Source organism: Halichoerus grypus, chromosome 10, assembly GCF_964656455.1.
Source record: "Halichoerus grypus chromosome 10, mHalGry1.hap1.1, whole genome shotgun sequence".
Classification (NCBI taxonomy): domain Eukaryota; kingdom Metazoa; phylum Chordata; class Mammalia; order Carnivora; family Phocidae; genus Halichoerus; species Halichoerus grypus.
Genome location: NC_135721.1, coordinates 94,526,449 through 94,548,079, shown reverse-complemented (window position 1 = coordinate 94,548,079; position 21,631 = coordinate 94,526,449). Strand labels below are relative to the sequence as shown.

Sequence of the window (21,631 nt, the reverse complement as noted above, 5' to 3'; positions counted from 1 at the left end):
CCCTTGTGTGGTCCCCTCCCACATAAAATAGGGCTGACCTGTGTAGCCAACAGGATATTGTGGAAATGACAGTGTGTGACTTCTAAGGCTAAATCATGAAAGATATTACAGCTCTAACTTGCACCCTCCTGGATCACTTACTGCCATGTTGTGAGGTCACCTAGGCCACCCATTGGAGAGGCCTATGTGGTAAGGAATTGAGGATTCCTGTACCAGCCATTAGCAATTTGTCAGTCATGTGAGGGAGCTGCCTTGGATGTGGATCCTCTAGCCCCAGTCAAGGCTTCAGATGATGTGGCCCCAGCAGACATCTTTACTATAAACTTATAGGAGACCTTGAACCAGAGTCCCCTAAGCTAAGCTGCTCCTAATTTCTGACTCCCAAACATTGAGGTAATAATTTATTGTTGTTTTAAGACATTAAGTGTTTTTTAATAGAATATTTTTTAGAGCAGGTTTAGGTTCACAGCAAAATGGAGAGGAAAGTACCAAGATTTCCCAGGTACCCCATCTCCATTTATACATAACCTCTTCAGTGATCAACACCCCCACCAGAGTGGTATATTTGTTACGATGGATGAATTTACATCAACACCTCATTGTCACCCAAAGTCCACAGTTTACTTTAGAGTTCACTCTTGGTGTTAAACATTCTATGTGTTTGGGCAAATGTATAATGATGTGTCCACCATTACACTGTCATACAGAGTAGTTTCATGGCTCTAAAATTCCTATGTTCTCTGCCTATTCATCTATCCCTCCCCACAACCTCTGGCAACCACTGATCTTTTCACGGTCTCTATAGTTTTGACTTTTCCAGAATGTCATATAGTTGGAATCACACAGTATGATTTCAGTTAGTAATGTGCCTTTGTTTCCTCCATGTCTTTTTATGGCTTGATAGGGAATTTCTTTTTAGTGCTAAATAATATTCCATTGTCTGGATGGAACACAAATTATTTATCCATTCACCTGCTGAAGGACAGTAAGTCGCTAAGTTTTGAGGTAATCTGTGATGCACCAATAGATAACTAACCACCTTTGTGGCAATGTATAAATACATTGCTTAGGGTCTGGGATGTCCATCCAGAACCCATTGTTCTCCTGCTCTGCCTGAATTATCCCAGAAGGTCCATCCAGGAAAAGCAGAAGCTGTGGAGTGGGATACCCCCTGAGTTCAAGGTAACTAGAAAGGACGCAGTGTGGTTGGTCAGTCAGCAACCTCCCCAGATTAGATCATCTGGCAGATGGTCCCAAACTGGTGTTTGCTGTCATTTGGGGGTTGCCTTTCTGATGTGTCGTGTTTGCTTTTTTGTCAGTGAGGCAGACACTAAGTTGCCTATTTTTTTTTAAGATTTTATTTATTTATTTGACAGAGAGAAAGATAGCAAGAGCAGGAACACAAGCAGGGGGAGTAGGAGAGGGAGAAGCAGGCTTCCCGCTGAGTAGGGAGCCCAATGCAGGGCTCGATCCCAGGACTCTGGGATCCTGACCTGAGCCGAAGGCAGACACTTAAAGGCTGAGCCACCCAGGCACCCAATATAAGTTGCCTGTTTTCTTACCCTGAATATTTTTGAGGGTTAACAGGCTGACCAATGTAAAATAAACACATTTCCCAGATTTCCTTGAGAATAGGGTTAGCCTTGTGCCAGGTTTTGGCCAATGAGATGTAAGTAGAAGCTGTTGGAAAATTCCTTTAAGGGAGGCAGACTCAAAATGGCACAGGCTATTTGCCTCTCACCTTTCTCCCTTCTGGAAATCACAATCCCCACTCTTCCGTGTACTTCCCCTGGACTTTGAACAAGTTACCAACTTCTCTATATTTCTGGTTCTATTAGGGATCACATATAAAGTAACAGTGCCTTTAAGGAACAAAACAGGTAACTAGTCAGTGGTGGATGTTGTTGTCAATCACAGTTTCAGATAAATAATGAAACCTGGTTCTTGCAGGGGAAGGATAGATGCTATGTATTTAAAACTTATTTCCATTGGGTTTCTGCCAGATTCTTTTAGGTGTATCCTGTATACATGGTCTGATTCCAGATTTTCTTGCAAATAAAGAAAAGATCATAGAGAATAGTGTTATGCTGTCTATTGCTGTGTAATAAAACTTAGCAACATGAAATGGCCATTTGATTCTGCTCACAGATTTTGTGGGTCAGGAATTTGGACAGGACACAGTGGGAATGGCTTGTCCCCACCCCACGGTGTCTGGAGCCTCAGCTGGGAAGACTGGAAGATTAGTTGTGACTCAGTGGGCAGATCCTCTGAAGGCTTGTACTCAGCTGGGCTGGGAGGACTCAGTCACGGGGAGTGCTGACCAGAGCATCATACCTGAGCTATCCTGGTCGCCTGGGCTTCCTCACAGCATGGCAGCCTCAGAGTAGTCAGACTTCTTACGTGATGGCTCAGGGCTCCGAGTGCAAGTGGAGATTCAGTGCCTCTTATGACCACAGTCACACAGTGTTACTTCTCCACACCATCTGTTGAAGCAGTCACAGCCCACCGGGATTGACGGAGAGAGGACATAGAGGTCATCTCTCAATGGGAAGAGTGTCAAGGTCATATTGCAGATGAGTATGTGGGATGGGGGACATTGTTGTGGCCATCTTTGGAAAATACAATCTGCTACCGATGACGTGGGGTATTAGATAGACAGGATGAAGCCCAGATGTTGTGTTCAGAGGCTGAGCACTTTGGTCATCGGAGATAAATAACTGGACTCAAATATTAGGTTCAAGAGCTAGAAAATATTGGACTTGGTTTCAGACAGAACCAGATTCTTCAAGGACACTGTGTGATTTCCTCAATGCAGTGTGATTTATTTATGAACCCCTGGCCCTCTCTCTGAATAAAGTCAGAGGAGGTTTTTAATAAAGACCCCCTTAAAAAGGGATTTTTTTTTTAAAGATAATGAGTTTTAATAAGAATGCAACTTAAATAGATTCTTTGGCTGGTGCTATGACAGTATTTGAACAGGACCCCTGACTTTAATTAACCATTTTGCCAGGTGGGCCTCCTTTTTAATTAGTACAGAAGATCTAAACAGATTTTTTCCATTTTATTCTCCAAGAAAAAAAAATGTAGGATGGTTCCATGGCAATCTTTTGGGGTTGGAATTAATTTGATTAAGTAAAATTGTTGCCAAAATGGTCAGGCAGTCACCTAAATATAACCAATTGATTGAGAATGGAGCCCATTGAACAATACTTCACTAGAGAAACTGAATTGCTATTCTTACAATAAATGTAGTGCAGATGAATTTTACCAGACTTTTATAGCACTCACTAATTGGAATATTTAAGTAAGAAGACACTTTAGTAATTCATGAGCTCTCTGAGAGGTAACCTGACAAAAAGAAGAAAGGGGACCCCTACATAATAAACTAATTTACAGATTCCAGTCCACATGCTTTGTTGGCTTATACACCATGGAATAAAGAAATTTGTCACAACAAATTCTGCCTTGGATACCATCAAATTTAAAAATTGTGTGTTCATCACGAGAGCTGGGGACTTGATTTCTTGCACACCAAGTCTGATTACTCCTGTGTCTTCCATTTGGCATGAATTCCAGAGCCATTTTCCAACCTTTGTCAAAATCATAAAGAACTCAAAAGGATAATTGTATTCAGGAAAAAGGAAGGGGGAAAAATACTACACCAGAACCAGTTACTCTGCCAAAATCTTAAATTCAAGATCCACGTTTAAAAAAAAAAAAATCCACATTTCCTAACAATTTACTTATATACTTAAAATAAAGGAAGCAACTAGACACATCCCACAGAATTGGAAAGTGTATGAAATCATCATTACCTCAAAATGCCTTATGGGGTGGCAGGGCTGGAAGCTGCCTCAAGCCATCATTTTGTGGAGCCATTTTCTGTGACGATAGGCAGAAAGAGTTCTGGACTTCACTGGATTTTCCTAGTCTGTCAGTAACTGTGACTAGGAATGACCTAGGAAATTCAGATAAGTCTGCCTGGCCCTATCAGAGTAATTTGTGTCTGAGAAGCCCATCTGTAGATGGCTTGTCTTTAATGTCAATGAAAAATATTTCGATGCATTCCACATTCCCAGAACGGCCCCCTGGTTATGCTAACACAGTGCCAGATCTCATTAAAATGGACAAAATTACTTCCATAGTTGAGATTAGCTCTCATAGCATGGCATGGTCATTTTGTTCCACTACAGCATGGCTGCTTTCTGCCCTCTTAAAGCCCTCATAGCTATAATGTGCGAAGACATACAGAGGCAACCCAAAGATTGTCATTCAATCTTTAAATTAAAAAATAAGACCAAACAACCCCCAACAGATACCATGACAACAAATCATTGAAAGCGATGCTGACTGTATCACCCTCCTGTGGAGCAACTTCAGCTCCGCAAAAACTTGTCAAGACACCACCAACTCAGTTACTGTGGTCCTTGTGTTGAGGTGCTCAGCCTTGGCCAAATCAGTCCCCCTAAACAAAGAGTCCTCGTGAGCAGAAGTGAAATGCTTTGCAAAGTCCTGGTCTGTCATATGGGTGGATCACAGGGTATGCCCCTTTGATGCCTGGGTTCCCTTCCTTAATCCCTCAGCTTAAAGAAATCTTATAGAGAAGGTGGAGGGGCCAAGACCCCAGTGAGCCCTGGGGACACCTGGCACTAAATCTATGCCGGAGCTCTTTGCAGTGCCCCCTCTCCTGGACCCCACAGCTGCCCTACCACCGAGGCCAGGGAGCAGCCCCTCCTCAGAGACTCACTCGACTTTCACCTAGGCACCTCTCCTGGGAAAAAAGTTCACCTCCCACCCCTGGGGTGGAAGGGAGGCAGCTAAGCCTAAAGCTGCGATTGCCAAACTCAAATGGTCTTTAAAGTCTTGTATTTAATCTTAGGAACACAGGTGGTGGGCACATTCTTCACTCTCATAGCGCCTTGTGTATTTAATTCAGAAATAGCCTTTGCTTCAGTGGGCTGCCAGGTAAAGCTGACCCTGTGATGTCACATGCCCCCACTCTGGGAGATCGTTGCTCAGTCTGAGAAGTCAAGACTTGAGGAAACACACCCGATGGAAGAAAGTCTGTGGGGGCTATCTAGGACTAGAGAAATACTTGCAGCAGGAGCAGAGGGTGAGGGCTATGATCGGATACGGAGAGCAGGCCGTCTACAGCCAGTGGCTCAGGCCTGGCCTTTTCCAGACTCTTCTTGAGTTCAGACAAGCCCCACTCTTCCGCATCCGACTCCTCCCTTCCGGGGTCCCTCCTTCCCTCCTTCCTTCCTTCTCCCTTGCTCCTTCTGCTCTGTTTCATTTCTCTTTCTCTCTCTCCCTGTCTGATTCCTTGCCACAACACAGCCACTGTATTTAAAAATAACTTTTTATCATGTTAGAAGTGATAGTCATTTTTAAAAAATAGAAAGGATAGATAGTCAAATGAGCAGAAAGAGAAATACTAACAGTGACCTAGTCAGTCAACCACAGAAATTGACCACTTGAACAGTTAAAGTGTTGATAGAAAACAAATAGAATGATACTATGTATGTTTATAAAAATAGAACGATACTGTATAAGTTATAAAATATAACTTTTTATACTATACTTCAATAGTATCAAATGTACTGTAAACATATTTCCCTGTTGTGGAATATAGTTTCCCAATGATCTTTGTTGGATGTGTTGCATCCCATTGTGTGGATGTACCCTTGTCCTGTTAGCTGATGCCTTCCGCGTTGCTATGGAGGTAGATTTCCTGTCTGTATCCATCCATCTCTGTGAGTGATGGATGACTTGCACCTCCCTCAAGGTGCCACCCCAGCGCCTTTCCTAAGCCGTATCTGCTCTCTCCCTGACCCCCAGATACCCAGTTTCACACACATACGTGGGGTTGACCCAGGGTCTACTGACATCTCTCCTGTATGTCTCACCGTGTGCCCTTTCCATTGGCTGATTCCTCCCTAGGGCTTGCCATGTGATGCCCAAACACCCACCAGTTGTTTCAATTTATTTAAAAATTCAGTTAAACCATGTGTCCTTGTTTAGACAAAATCCGCAGGGGATGTCCAGGACTAAGTAAATGTTTGGGATCAGTATAGTCCAACTTGCCTTGGATTTCTAAAATGCCACATTCATGTGCAGAGCAAAAGCTTAAATCTATATGCTCGCAGGAAAGCTTTATTTAATGTAACTGTGTACTAAGTTCAGAGTCTAGGGGCAAAGTGCACATTCAGCTGCCACCAACAGCACCCATGTTTTTCCACTGAGGGTTCTCAGTTTGGTTGCCTGAGCTGGTGGGGAGCGTGCTCCGGTTGGTAGGTCAGTAGCTGTTAGGGGCTGAGATAGAAAAAGTGATTGTGACATGGGATTTATCGAGCAGCATCTTCCCTTTCCATGTGGGTTCACGTGGCAGTTTTAACCAGCTTCTAGGGGTCACAAAGCCATGCATCCGCACCTTTGACAACTTACAAACTAACAAGTAGCCTTCAGCACGTGCATATGTACTTCCTGCCCGTGAACTTGAACCTTCTTCCTGGGAACAGACCTGACCAAACAGCTGAGCCTCCCCAACATAAACTTTTTTAAAAAACCTGACATTCTTTCCGATAATTGTTGACTAGGAGGTTGCTCTCAAAAACGGTGCTGTGAAAAAAATTTTTTTAAATTAACAATCTTAACACATCTCACAGAAGAGAATAAACCCAGTTCCTTGTACTAGCTGTGCGGGGTATTGAATAGCAGAGAATTGGTTGTAACCTAGCAACTGATTTGGAAACGTGGAACAATGCAATCACAGTTTAAAATATCCCGAGGAAAATTTAGTCATTAAGTCCAGTATGTCGTTGCTGACACAGGGTTAGCTTCTGTTGAGTTTAGTCAATATCTATTACTGTCATTTACAACATGTTGTAAGATGTAAACTGTCTGTTACATATGAAAAATAAATTGCTATGATAAAGTTCCCAAAGTCCAGAAATGTTTCTAATGCTGTTTTTTTCTGATTTCCCCCACACACTCCCCACCCCCCACCAGGGTTTAGAAATAGTAACAGGTAATGCAAAAAATGGGACTTACTTCCAAATACATATCAACAAGTATAAAATGGTGGAAACCATCACGTGCCTTTCTAAAGAGCCTTTCCCTGCCTCCAACTACATCCGCCTATTTGGCCAGCATGAGCAACTTCTCAACAACCTATGTGCTCGGTATGAGGACAAGCTGATCCCAGATCTCTACAGGTAAGTTGAACATCACACTTACTTTACTAAGACTATGCAAACATTTATAATGTCTTGTGAATGAGGGATGTGTTTTGTGATGAACCAGAAAGCCAAACGGGAACCCATGGGAGAGGCTAGAGTGGCAGAAATTTTATTCTAAGATAACAGAGAGTATCTGACCACTAGCATTGGCCTGAGAGTGGAGGGTCACATGGAGAAATGCATGGACTCTTGACGTGTCCACATATGGTCCCCGTGGCCACACACAGGCCTGGATCCCAGATACATCCAAGCACAGCCTCCACACCACACAGGCCCAGATGAGATGATATTCGAGTCCCTTTCAACATGGGGCTGCTAAGAGTAGTCAGAAATTGAAGAGAGAAATTTGGGAGCAGGATATGGAAGCCCTTGGTCCTGGTGGGAATTCCACAACCACAGACAGGCTATTTGTGACCCCAACCTTCCTCCCAGCATGTGCTTAAGCAAAGGGGGAGGCCATTTGTATAAGACATTGTTAAGGGAATTCTGCATGGCAGGGTGGTTAGACTGGGTGATCTATGCCTCTGTCTTTTTAAATGCTAAGACACTTTTTCATCCTATCCCCTGGGAGGGCTAGAATTTTAGAGTAGAAAGCTATTCCTGGACACAGTCTGTTGCTTAGAAAGGTGAGGAGAACTTCCTTCTCTGCACAAAACAAGATAATGACAAAGCCAGTATTAGATACAGATGTAGGACATAGAATTCCAGAGCTCTCAGTACCCAAGGTGGTGACTGCTAGGATCAGGAGCAATCTCTCTTTCCTCTTAAAAATATGTTTAAACTGGGGCATCTGGGTGGCTCAGTCAGTTAAGTGTCTGCCTTCGGCTCAGGTCATGATCTCAGGGTCCTGGGATCGAGTCCTGAGTTGGGCTCCATGCTCAGTGGGGAGTCTACTCCCCCCTCCCCATCTCCCCCAGCCCCCCTGCTCATGCTCTCTTTCTCTCTCTCTCTCAAATAAATAAATAAATAAAATCTTTTAAAACTATGTTTAAATTGTAGAATACATCATACAAACAAAAAAGTATATAAAACATATATGTACACTTTAAGGGATAATAATACTAGAATTCTGTGTCCCTCCCACCTTTTTTTTTTTTTAAAGGTTTTATTTATTTTTTTGAGAGAGAGAGAGCACAGCAGGGGGAGGGGCAGAAGGAGAGGGAGAAGCAGGCTCCCTGCTGAGCAGGACCCTGGGACCATGACCTGAGCTGAAGGCAGACGCTTAACCAGCTGAGCCACCCACGCACCCCGGCCATCCCACCTTTCTTAAGAAAGAATTCCTGGGGGCACCTGGGTAGCACAGTTGTTTAAGCATCCAACTCCTGATTTCTACTCAGACCATGATCTCAGTGTGGACAGATTGAGCCCGTGTTGGTCTCCGTGCTAAGGGGGAAGTCTGCTTGAGATTCTCTCTCCCTCTGCCCCTCCCACTTGTGCTCATACTCACACTCTCTCTCTCTCTCTCTCTAATTTAAAAAAAAAAAATGTTTTTTAAAGGATTCCTTACTTCAGGATGTTAGAAGCCCTCTTTCATCACACCTGGTCTGTGTCCTTGGAAGTTAACAACTAACATGAGGATTGGTTAATCACTCCCTTTCTTTCCTATAAAGCAGGGATCAGCAAACTTTCTCTATAAAGGGCCCAATAGTAAATATTTTCAGCTCTGTGGGCATACAACCTCATCACAAGTATCCAGTTCTACCATTGTAGTGTGAACACAGCCACAGACCATATATAAGCAAATGGACGTGGCTGTGTCCCAATAAAACTTTATACCAAAGCAAGTGCCAGGCCAACCCTTGTTTTAGAAGTATAACACATAGATATGATTTCCTAATAATGAATTAATTTGTTTTTCTTACTTTTGAGTCAATTCCGTGGCTGGGTAGAAAAAGTCAACTCTCCCTCTCGCACATTTGTTTACCCTGCTGTATAATATTCCCTCATACGACTGTCACAGCTCATTCGTCTGTTCGACTGATTGATGTTTAACTTGTTCCCAGCTCGGTGCCATCACAAACAATGCCACGGACACTTTGGGCACTCACGTGTGAGGTGCCATCACAAACAATGCCACGGACACTTTGGGCACTCACGTGTGAGGACTTCTTTTGGGTGTGCTAGGAGGTGCTGAAATTTCCCCCAAAGTAGTTGTATGTACGTGAACTCCCTCCCACCGTGCTGGAGAATGCCTCCAGAGCCCGGTCCACCTGTGGCACTGTTGGACTCAAACATGTGGTCATTCTGGTGGTGTGGAAAGGTATCCTCCTGTGGTTTTAATTTCCCTGCCCTGACTAGTAACACAGCTCAGTGTCTTTTCATTTGTTCATGGGCCATTTGTGATCGTTTCTGGGAAACTCCCGTTTATGACAGTTGTCCATTTTTCTTTTGGGTTGTCTTCTTACTCATTCACAGGAGTTATTTATATACTCTGGATACACACTCATGTTAGTTATATATTTTTAACACTATGAGCCTCGTCTTTTCAGTTTATGGTGTCAGTTAACAGAATTAAAATGAAATTCTTAATTTTAATGTAATCTGTTCATCTTCTTCAGGGTGTCTTGGGCATTTTTGTCTCTTTCTTCTTCCAATAGTTTTATAGTACACTTGTGAAGCTCCATGAAAAGCCCCACTGGATTTGATAAGAAATGCACTGAACCTTAGATCAATTTGGTGAGAACTGACATCTTTGATATTTGACATCTTTGATATTAAGCCCATATGTTATGATATAACATAGTATATGCTTTGGTTTATTTAGGTGTCTTTAGTATCTTTCAATAAAGATTTAAAATTTTCTCCATGATGGCTTGCAAAATTTTTGTTTGATATAACCCAAAGTGCTTTATATTTTTATTGCTGTTATAAATAACCATTTGCTTATTGATTGCTGCTACATAGTGCATAGAAATGCACTTTTTGTATGGCTTCACATTCTGCAAATTTGCTAAACTCTCTTATTTATTCATATCATTTCTCTATATATTGTTTTAGATTTTCCACACAGAAAAATTACATCATCTGCAAATAATGACAATTTGTTTCCTCTTTTCCAATCTTTGTAGCTTTTATTTCTTTTTCTTATTTGCTACAGTGGCTAAGCTTTGCAGCAAAAGGTGGGACAGAAGTAGTGAGAGACGGCACCCTTGCCTCATTCTTAATCTTAAAGGGAATATATATGTTCAATATGAACTGTTTGACATTTGCGATATATTTTTGTGGATGACCTTTATCACGATAAGAAAGTTTCCTTTTATTACTGGCTTGCTAAGCATTTTTATCACACATGGATTTTTATTGTTTTCTGCAAAGAGTACTTAATTTTTGAAACCTTTCATATATGAGGATCTTTTCCTATATGCCTCTGATTATAAACTATATTTTGGTATAATATCAAATTTGGTAAAGTATCAAATTTCTTAATCAAAGGCTTTCCCTCCTCAAATCTTTATAGACTTGACTCCAATATTTGTTTAAAATAAAGAAAAATACAAGTATTTATAAAAATGAACACATTTGTTCCTTAGCTTGTACATAGGATTTTATTGTTGCTTTAACCTCACCCAAAATATTGAACTAGAGGGGAATCAGTCGATTGTTAAAGAAAATTTTTACTCGAAGGGGAGCCATATGTCAAAAATCTTCCCTGAAAAGAAAATGTTTTCACATTTGACCAAATTCAAAAGCCCTAGCTAGTTTGTTTTTCCCTGAGAAGAAGGTGGTGCTGAAACAGACTCTGTAAGCTTGGGACCACTGGTCGGGGCGCAGCTGTTAACTGATGATAGTAATAATTTTAAAAGTTAATTTGATTTGCTAAGAGTGAATATTTGGGATGGCAAAATGAGACAACACGAGGATGGGCCATATCCCGATGTGCCAACTGCCATCTGTAAGAAAGAAGCAAGGCAGGCAGGAAGATGGTGGCTGATCATCAGAGGTCACTGAGCATGGTTAAGTGACGTACTGAGGCCATCGCCATGCCTTGTCAGTCACTCCCATACGTGTGTTAGTGTGTACATGCAGCTGTGGCCACATTCTTTTCAAGTGCCATGAAATGCTGCCAGGCCCCAGTGCTAATTCTTGGCCCACCACTGCCTGCCCTGTCTGTTGTCAGACAGACTGGCAGGGTTCTTTGCAAGCAGGAAGGGCAAATGATTTCGCTTATTTTGGCCACAGTGTGATTACCGATTATTGCCCTGACCTCGGCAGCACCAGCAGTATTCTTGTTCGAATCCAGGCCAGTTTTGGTCCACCACGTCTAGGGCCACCATCCTCCAGCCGGGGCGAGGGGAGGGGGGAGTTGACCGTCAATCAGCTGCTCCTTTTGCAAGACGGACGAGATGTCAAGATCAGGTGCCTCCTCAGGTTAAAGAACGCCTCGGGAGGCTTTCCCTCCATTTCCCCCCACCCATTCCCGCCCCATCAAGGGCCAGGACAGAGCAAGCCCTGGCAGGGCCAGTGGGAATGGTGGCAGCCCCGGGGGCAGATGCTGTAGCAGTCAGGGCCCTGTGTGTGCGGACTCTGGCTGCCTGTGCAGGGGCTTGCCTGGAGCCATTTGGAAACACGTGGTGCTGGCTGAGCAGTCATGATCCACGGCTGGACACCTGCCCCAGGACGGCAGAGCCGCTGAGGGTCTGGGGCCCAGGCTGGCCTGGATTTTATTCTTTATTTTCACCTTGGAGTGCCAGGACAGATCATTAACAGTGAAGAGAACAAATCCACCACCGGTGACTCTGTGTGTGTGTGTGTGTGTGTGTGTGTGTGTGTAAGACAGAGAGAGAAATAAATTCATCAACTGATTGGCTTGCCACTTTGGAAAAAGAAGGGAGCCCATTTTTATCATTCGTTCCTTTCTGAACCAGTCCGCATTTAAAGTCACGTAACAAATGTGTGACTAGAATGTCCTCTTCCCCTGAGGAGCACTCGTGTCCCGCAGCATCTCCCTGCACGAGCATACACACACCTACCACAGACCTTGCAAACCCTGCGTGCTGAGTCCCGTGACAGTGTTTAGAATGAGCAGCCCCTCCCGCCCTGCTGATACTGTTCCTCCCTGGGGACACGGGGGCAGAAGGAGCCTCGGTGAGGCTGGGGAGAAGTCACAAAATGGGAACCTGGGGTGGAGGGGAGAGAAGCCTGCTGCAGGCTTTAACAAGGCATGTCCCGTGCCCACTTTTCTTTCTTAACTCTGCCTCATCTTCATTTCCCCCACTTATGGATGGCCCTGCAAAAACAAGGTCTTGCCTACTGAATCCCTCCCCCCTTATATTAATTAACAGTCCGTAGCATCCTTTCTCCTGGCGGCGTGAATAGGTCTTGCCCTAGCTTCTTTGTGTGAGCCCATCAGATGCTCGTAAACCTTGATTAAATCACCTCTTTTCACATCTTAACATGCTCAGCTCTCAAAGACTGCCCTCACATGGCCCTCTCCTCCTGCGAGCCCCGCTGCCCTCCGCACTTCCCCAAACACTCGAATGGCCTATTTTTAGTGGGTAAGTGCTGCTGTGCACAATATTCTAAATGGGATTTGAGCAAGCCCTTTAAAAGGCTGCCATTACCTTTTGAACTATGAGGCTCCAGAAGTTACTCCCTTAGGAAAGCCGCCTGGTGCAGTCTCCGTCTTCAGAGCTGTTAAGCAGGACGCTGCCAATGCACATTGTCTCCTAATTCACTTATTAGACTCCAATTGGAGTCATTTAATCATGACTTAAATGTTTTTCTGTTTCTCTGTGGTCCGTGGTCTTGTGCTGTGTCCAGAAGAAAAATCACACACTAAATTCTAGGGGCCCATTTTTCCAGACTTCTCAAAATTCCTTGAAATACGACTGCCCACTCCAGCTTGTCAATTTTTTTTTCCTACGTACCTAAAAATTGCTGGATAATCATTCTCCCAAAATGCAGACTTCCCTATTGGCCACTTACCGAGTCACCCACCCGCCTTTCTGTAGACTGTTTGAAGTGTTCCTGCTAGTCTGTTTCATTTCACGTGCCGCCAGTTGCATTTGATAATAGGAATCCTTTTTCAGATGATTTGCTGAAATCAAAGTCCCTTCTCTGCATTTTGCTTCCCAGTCATTTAATTACCATCTTTTTTGCCACACTCTGAAAGGTGACTTTGAATGGGCGTGCTCACACGCTCCGTCTCAGGCTCCTCACTGGTCAGTCCCTGTCCCCCTTGCTCTAACAGGCAGCTTCCTGCCCAGTGCTGTTTCTCATATGATCCCATAGCCTTGAAGCTGAACCTGTATACTTGAACATCCCTCGTTACTGAGATGGTGAATCTTAGATCTGGAAGTATAGACCAAGGTGGGGACCGAATTCCATGTGACACAATATATGTTCATTTTCATTTGTAATATTACTCTAATTAAAAGACTAGGTTTTTTTTTTTCCTAATATATGTCACTTCCCTCCTTCCCACTGTGACGTTTGTGTAGAATTAGCCCTTCCTAGGATGAAAAGCGCAGTTGGTTTGAACCATCCTAAAATGGTTCAAGTTCAAGTACAAGTCTCTTCAGATATCCGTGCCAAAACTTATAATGTGAAAGAAAAACAAACACACCCATTCACATAGTCAGGAATGAACACCATAGAGCTTTGCATAAAGTATGGAGCTTTTTTTTTTATCGAAGTATAACTGCCATACAATATCCTCTTAGTTTCAGGTGTACATCATAGTGATTAAATATTTGTATACCTTATGAAATCATCCCCACAATATGTTTAGTTAGCATCTGTCACCATACAAAGTTATTATAATATTATTGACTATATTCTCTGTGTTGTATATTACATCCCCATGACTTCCATTGTGTATATATATATATATATATATATATATATATATATATATACACCACATCTTTATCTGTTCATCTATGGGTGGACATTTGGGTTGCTTCTATATCTTGGCTATTGTAAATAATGCTTCAGTAAACATAGGAGTGTGTATATCTTTTCAAATTAGTGTTTTCATTTTCTTTGGGTAAATACCCAATAATGTAATTGGTGGATCACATGATAATTCTATTTTTAATTTAAACTCCATACTGTTTTCTGCAGTAGCTGTACCAGTTTGCATTCCCACCAACAGTGCAAGGGTTCCTTCATCTCCACATTCTTGCCAATACTTGTTATTTCATGACTTTTTGATTGTAGCCATTTTGACAGGTGTGAGGTGATATCTCATTGTGGTTTTGATTTGCATTACCCTGATGATGAGTGATGTTATGCATCTTTTCATGTGTTTTTTATTGGCCATCTGGATGTCTTTGTAAAAATGTCTGTTCATGTCCTCTGCCCATTTTTAATTGGATTATTTTTGGTGTTGAGTTGTATACGTTCTTTAAATATATTTTGGATACAAATCCCTTATTAGATATATTATTTGCATATATCTGCCCCCATTCAGTAGGTTGCCATTTTATTTTGTTGATGGTTTCGTTCGCTGTGCAAAAAGCTTTTTATTTTGCTGTAGTCCCAATACTCTAATTTTGCTTTAGTTTCCTTTGGCAAAGGAGACATAGCTAGAAAAATGTTTCTATGGCTGATGTCAAATAGATTACTGCTTATGTTTTCTTCTAGGGAGTTTATGTTTTCAGGTCTCACATTTAGGCCTTTAATCCATTCTGAATTTATTTTTATGTGTGGTGTAAGACAGTGGTCCAGTTTCATTCTTTTGCATGTAGCTGTCCAGTTTTTCCAATACCATTTGTTGAAGAGACTGTCTTTTTCCCATTGGATAGTCTTTCCTGCTTTGTCATATATTAATTGATCATAAAAGGATGGATTTATTTCTGGGCTGTCTCTTCTGTTCTATTGGTCTATGTGTCTATTTCTGTGCCAGTACCGTACTGTTTTTGATTACTACAGCTTTGTATTATATCTTGAAATCTGGGATTGTGATACCTTCAGTTTTGTTCCTCTTTGTCGAGATTGCTTTGGCTCTTTGGGGTCTTTTGTGGTTCCATACAAATTTTAGGATAATTCTAGTTCTGTGAAGAATGTTAGTGTTTTGATAGGGATTGCACTGAATCTGTAGATTGCTTTGGGTGATATGGGCATCTTAACAATATTGGTTGTCCCAATTCATGAGCATGGAATATCTTTCCATTTGTTAGTGTCATCTTCAATTTCTTTCACCAGTGTTTTATAGTTTTCAGAGCAGAAGTCTTTCACCTTCTTGGTTAAGTTTATTCCTAGGTATTTTATTATTTTGGGTGCAATTGTAAATGGGATTGTTTTCTTAATTTCTTTCTGCTACTTTATTATTGGTGTATAGAAATACAACCGATGTCTGTATATTAATTTTGTATCCTGTGACTTTACTGAATTCATTTATCAGTTCTAGTAGTTTTTTGGTGGGGTCTTTAAGGTTTTCTCTATTTAGTATCATGTCACCTATAAATAGTGAAAGTTTTACTTCTTCCTTACCAATTTGGATGCCTTTTTTTCCTTTTTCCTGTCTGATTGCTATGGCTAGACCTTCCAGTACTATATTGAATAAAAGTGGTGGGAGTGGACATCCTTGTCTTATTCCTGACTGTAGGGGAAAAGCTCTTAGTTTTTTACAGGAAGGTATAAATTCTTATTTCAAGTGTCTCGGTCTTAGTCATGTTAGTAAGAATCTTTGCCTTGAGGATAGTGCCTGTAAATGAATGGAAGAGAAATGAGTGCCCCATCTCACAGCCAAGATTTTTTTTTTTTAATGTTAAGGGCTTTTATTAATGAGAATTTAAAGCCAGCAAACTTGGTACCCATTAACATCAATCTAACATGGGAGATGAAGGGTGGGAACTCACATTTATTAATGGATTACTCTTCACCAGATCTCTCTAGCCATCTTATCCAATGTGAACTCCCATAGTCCTTGTATCACCCCTTCCAAGTGGGCATTATTACCTCATAAAACGGAGGAACCTGATAGTCTCCATACTTATAAAAGAAAACCGATGTCTCATTATCTGAAAGGAAATGTGTATGTTTAAATCACGTATTAATAGCCAGGGAGACAATTTCAGTGCAGGGATGACCCTGCATCCCAAAAGACTGTGCTGCATGTGAACTGTACATGAATAAATCACATAAAGTGTAAGACATAACTCACATACGTGTCTGTTGGACCAGATCTATAATATTAGTTAAAAATTCAAACTTTTCACCAAGCTTTATAAAAACAAGGAAATATCTTGTGGCAAGACCACTGCAGCACCTGCAAGTTATCTACAGCCCCATCTCCGTAGCTGCCATGCTGGCCACCATCTTTGTCATGCTCTACCCGTGTACTCTTGGTATATACTCTAAGAGAGTTTAGTTCAAAGGCGTTTAAAAGTGAATTATTCTCTTCCTTAGAATGCAAATGACACTAGGCTAAAACAGAGGGTTCAATTCCTGCATTGTTGCTTATTAGCTTTGTGAATTTTGGGTAAGCCATCTGACCTCACTGAGCATCAATTTCCTCATCTAAGAAGTGGAGAGGTAATTTATGATAAACTTTCCCACATCACAAGGTAAAAGTAGATGATGATGTAAAAGTATTTAAGAGATATAAAGTACTCTACAAGTGCAAAATGTTGTAATTACTTTAGCTCAAGTGTTCACATTTGCTACATGTCCATATTAGCCTTTATGGAAAGGAAGACATTTTCAGGCTTTTATACTATATTTCTTCTCCCTCCAAAATTAATATAAATTTAGGAAAATTTAGTGCTTCTTTTAAAAATTCAAGTTAACAAATGTTTTCATATTGAATTAATATATGCACTTTTATTTTTTTAATTATGTGTTTGGAGGTACCTATGAGATTTCACATTCTTTTTTTCTTTTTTTTTCAGAGTCATACTCTGAGGAAAAAAACTACTCAGGGAGAGGTCATTATCAAGAATTAAATAAGTGTGAAATCAGGTGCTTTCAATCAGTAATTCAATCAGTAATGTATGAAGACTAGACTCAACAGCATACCTCCCAGGGTACTTTATAGCAGAGGAATGGATCAAACGTTTCTATATAAGCAACACTTAGAGACATTTCATTTCAAACCACTGGCACCACAAGCAACCAAGTAGGTTTGGAATATCATTTAAAGTTGAAACTGAACCATTTGAGTTATAAAGGAGGTCTAGAATCTAATATATAGTTTTTAAAATTGCTTTGGAAAGTTGTTTCACACATTGTCAAGAATTAGAAACACCTTAGATGTGCACTGTCCAAAATGATAGCCAATTGCCAGATATGACAGTTTAGATTTTATAAATAGAAAGATTAAATAAAATTAAAAGTTCAGTACTGCAGTTGTTGCCGTTTCATGGGCTCAACAGCTACATGTGGCTAGTGGTTACCACACTGCACAGCACACAATAGATGATTTCCATCACGGTGAAAAGTGCTGCTATAGACCAGTCACGTTCATGGAATTTGCAATCAGCGGTGTTGGCCTATCTATGGAAACCCTTTCCTAAAATGCTAATCACCAGCCCCATTTGGTTGTGAGCCCTGGATGTGCAGATATGGTACTAATAGATGTATGCTCAGTGAAGGCCCAGTGGGTAGAAGGAGGAAATGATTTCTGTCTATACCTGCTTTGTGCGGTCACCTGGGAAGAAAATTCCCCCCAGATCACATGCCAAAGGTGAACAGATGGGGAGAGAGGGTAGCATGGGAGGAGGGGTGGAGCAGGCAAGCTCTCTGGCATATTTGGTCACAGTGTAGGCAAGGCAAGAGGCACCACATATGTCCTTCCTACCCATTTATGCTTGTGCACAGCCCAACTGGCCAAACCCCAACCAGCCTGCTGCTTCCTCACCAGTTATGCATGGCAACCTCGATGACTAATATCCTATCCTGTTGTCAGATTGCAGGTCTTGGTTTGGGGTTCAAGAGATGTGACCGGTATGTTCAGAACTGACTTTTGTCCCTCTGAGCATCTTTGCAATATCACTTTTCAAAATTTTGCTGCAGGAGTTAAAGTTCCTTATAGATTTTCTTCCTCCTCCTCATCTGGCAGCTTGTGGGTTAAAAGTTATTATTTATGAATCTAAAATAATAGCTGATGAGCCAATGGTTATCTAAAAGGCTACTAAATTACTTTAGTATAAATACCTCTTTACCAAGCTCCAGGAAGAAACTGAGTTGTTCTATTGTTATTGGAATTGTTAAAATAAATACATTTCAGAAATCATGTTTTCACTCTACTGAATCATGAGAAGAAACTGGCCTGTCTGCCTGAATTTTTTATGGCAAACTAACAATTGCAAAAAGGTGCTTTGAAGCCAACTGGCCGGCCTGGAGTTATCACGCATGAAACATCCTCATTCCTTTCCTCCTAAGCCTGGATCTTTTTATGTTTCCTTTTGAGGATTATTTTGTACATATTTGTTTATTTTTTAGTATTTTCCATTACAAAAACAATACATGCTTATTATAGGAAATTCAGAAAAAAAATTTTAAAGCTAACAAGAATACAAAACCCATCCTAATCTCACTACTTAGAGCATATTTTGGATGATTAAGCTATTTGAGATGAGAAGAGTTGAATGATAACTGCTGTTTGCTCCTAGAATGAAGACCTTCAACAAGTTCATGGACAGTACGACTTGCCTCTCTTGGAACCTAGGTGCTAGGAAAGACTTTAACTGCAGACCAGTACACTCACCTCATAAATGAGAAACCCAAAGTGGCAGGGCTCGATATCAGTCACAACAAAGATACTGGCATCAATAACACTGGAACTACAGTCCCTTGACTCTCAGTTGCATTCCTTTTATACAGGGACAAGAGGAATACATTCTCCATTGTGCAGTGACATCCTTTAGAGAAAGCACCTGCTTGGAACATGAGAATAATTTTTCTCCTCTGACAAAATACTGCAGGAGATGCCCAGGATAATTCATGTGTGCAGAAAGAAAATACTAGAACTTCTATTTGTATTTGTATTTTTTTAAAAAATAGAGAAGAATCAAACTTTATTAGTATTTGAAGCTTCACAGCACCTTCTTGGGCCAGATGAAAGACAGACAGAAGTGTGTCCTACAGGGACTCAACACATCTAGGGTTGCAGGAGGCTGTCACAGCATAGAGGGATCAACCTTATTAGTGAACTTGGAATGTATGGTAGCTTTTGTGTAATTGGTTCTGTGGATTTATAGATACTCTATGGTTTTAACTAAACTACCCTCCACAAAATGAACAAGATCATTTAAAGGACTCCTCCAAAGAAACCACAGGTTGGAAATCCTGGTAAAGCATGCATGAGTGAGCCAGGAAATGGCAGAGCCAATGTCTCCTACACCTTAGACAGGCTCTTTACTGGCCTCATTAGGAGTATGTATAATGATTGATCTCTCAGTATCCAGTTGCAGACAACAGAATCCTCTCTGACTAGTTCAAACAGGAAGTGAGATACTGCTAGTTATGGGTAGTTTATAAAAATTCCTTGAATGGGCTGAAGGCTTTAATCTGACTTCCAGGAAAATTTTAGAAAATGGCTTGGCATACCTGGCCAACCTTTGCCACAGTGAGGACCAACTCTGTGACCACGCCTCTCTGCCATAGTCCACACCAGCAAAATGGGTACCCTAAGTCCAGCCTCTTGCTGCCTATATGATGCTTCTACAGCCAGTCCAGACAATACCAGGACCAGGCTTACCAGAAAAGCAAGGAAAATAGTGGAAGCAGGGTCTCCACCTCAGTGGAGGGGTTCACATCCACCTTCCAAGTCTTGCATGAAAGTGTTTCTTTAGAGGAAGCTTGGTCCCATGTAGAACCCAGATTTTAGACTCAGTTCCATGTAAAATCCACATTTCCACTGTCTGGGAGATGTAGTCTTTCATTTTCCTGCCTGTGATATTTTGGGTAAGTCATGCTACAAAGGGTCTGAGATGCAGCTGGCTGAGCTAATCTTCATTATCTCCAATAACTGGCTAATCAAACTTACCAAAAGTCAGTCCCCCCAAATGTAAAACTATCATCAAGAAGACTACTTAAAATTTGGTTTTACATCTATTATCAATAAGGATGAACTTTGCCCTAATTATGTACAGGTCAACAAACCCTTATCCAAAATCTTAGGAGCAGATGTTGTGGCATTCCATTAAAAAAAAAATCTTTATACTCAAATAAAAAAAGGCAAAAAAATAAAGAAAAAAATTATTTGGGGAGTAGATTTATCCTCTCACTTGAAACAACTAAAAACTGCACAAAATGTTTTAAAAAAGAAAGCATTAAATAAAGGTACTGGATATAAGGCAATGAAGGACAGTGAACTCTGAGAGACTGGAAACAAATAAGGTAAAATAAACAAAATCAAATGATCCAGCTTGTTGTCTTGAGAGAGTTTTGAGGCCAAGGCAAAGGGGTGGAACCCAGTGGACCCCCTGCATTTAGGAATGGAGCTGTGAGTCTGGGGGGTTGTGGGGGGTGGCCAAGGCTGCTAGAGTTTTCAGTACGGGGTTCTGGGGAGGAGAGAGCTGCAGAGAGACAACCATGGAAATCTGCAGAGGGCCCCCCTAGAGAATCCAGTTGAACACTCATCAGTGTTTGCAGGTGAGGAAACTACCCAAGGTCAGGAAAGTATCACTCGAAAGGATTAAAGTTCATGGTGCCTGGTGCTCACACAGGGCCGGGAACAGTGCCTATTCTAACCAGCCAGCTCAAAGAACCTCCAGATTCATGGGACAGTGGGTGGAGTACACACTATGGTCTCCACTCAGTAGTGAGAAAAACCAACAGGCATCCAAAGAAGCAGGAAAATCAATCCATCATGAAGAGAAAAATGAATCAATTGAAACCAATCCAGAACTGACCGAGATGTCAGAATTAGTAGACAAGCATATTAAAAGTTACTGTAGTTGTATTCCACCTATTCAAAAAGTTAAATAGAGATGTAGAAGGTATCTGTAAGACCCAAATCAAACTTGTAGAGATGAAAACTATAATGTCTGAGATGAAAAACTACCTTGGATGGGATTAATGAAGATTAGACCTTGCTGAAGAAAAGATTAGTGAACTTGAAGATATAACAGTTGAAACTACCCAAAATGATAACGCAAAGAGAAAACGAGAATTTAAAACAATGAGTGGAGTGTCAGTGAGCTATAGCACAACTTCATATGGCCTGAAGACATAATGACCAGTTTCTAGGTTTTTTTTCAAATTTGATATAAACTATAAACCCCCAAATCCAAGAAATTCAATGAATCTCAAGCATGAAAAACATTACACGAAGGCATGTCACAGTCAAATCTGCTTAAAACCAATGTTGAAGAGAAAGTCTTTTTTTTTTTTTTTAAGATTTTATTTATTCGTTTGACAGAGAGAGTGAGAGAGAGAGAGTATAAGCAGGGGGAATGGCAGGCAGGCAGAGGGAGAGAGAGAAGCAGGCTCTCCGCTGAGCA

The 21,631-nt window shown here is 41.3% G+C and overlaps 1 protein-coding gene across 1 annotated transcript in view; it reads left to right on the top strand.

Annotated features, from left to right (window-relative positions):
* CFAP61 (cilia and flagella associated protein 61) overlaps positions 1–21,631 on the top strand; it is a 291,248-nt gene that overhangs the window by 231,129 nt on the left and 38,488 nt on the right. The window contains exon 26 of the mRNA XM_078056863.1: positions 7,009–7,214. Within this exon, the coding sequence (XP_077912989.1) occupies positions 7,009–7,214 (206 nt within the window). The remainder of the gene's footprint in view (positions 1–7,008; positions 7,215–21,631) is intronic.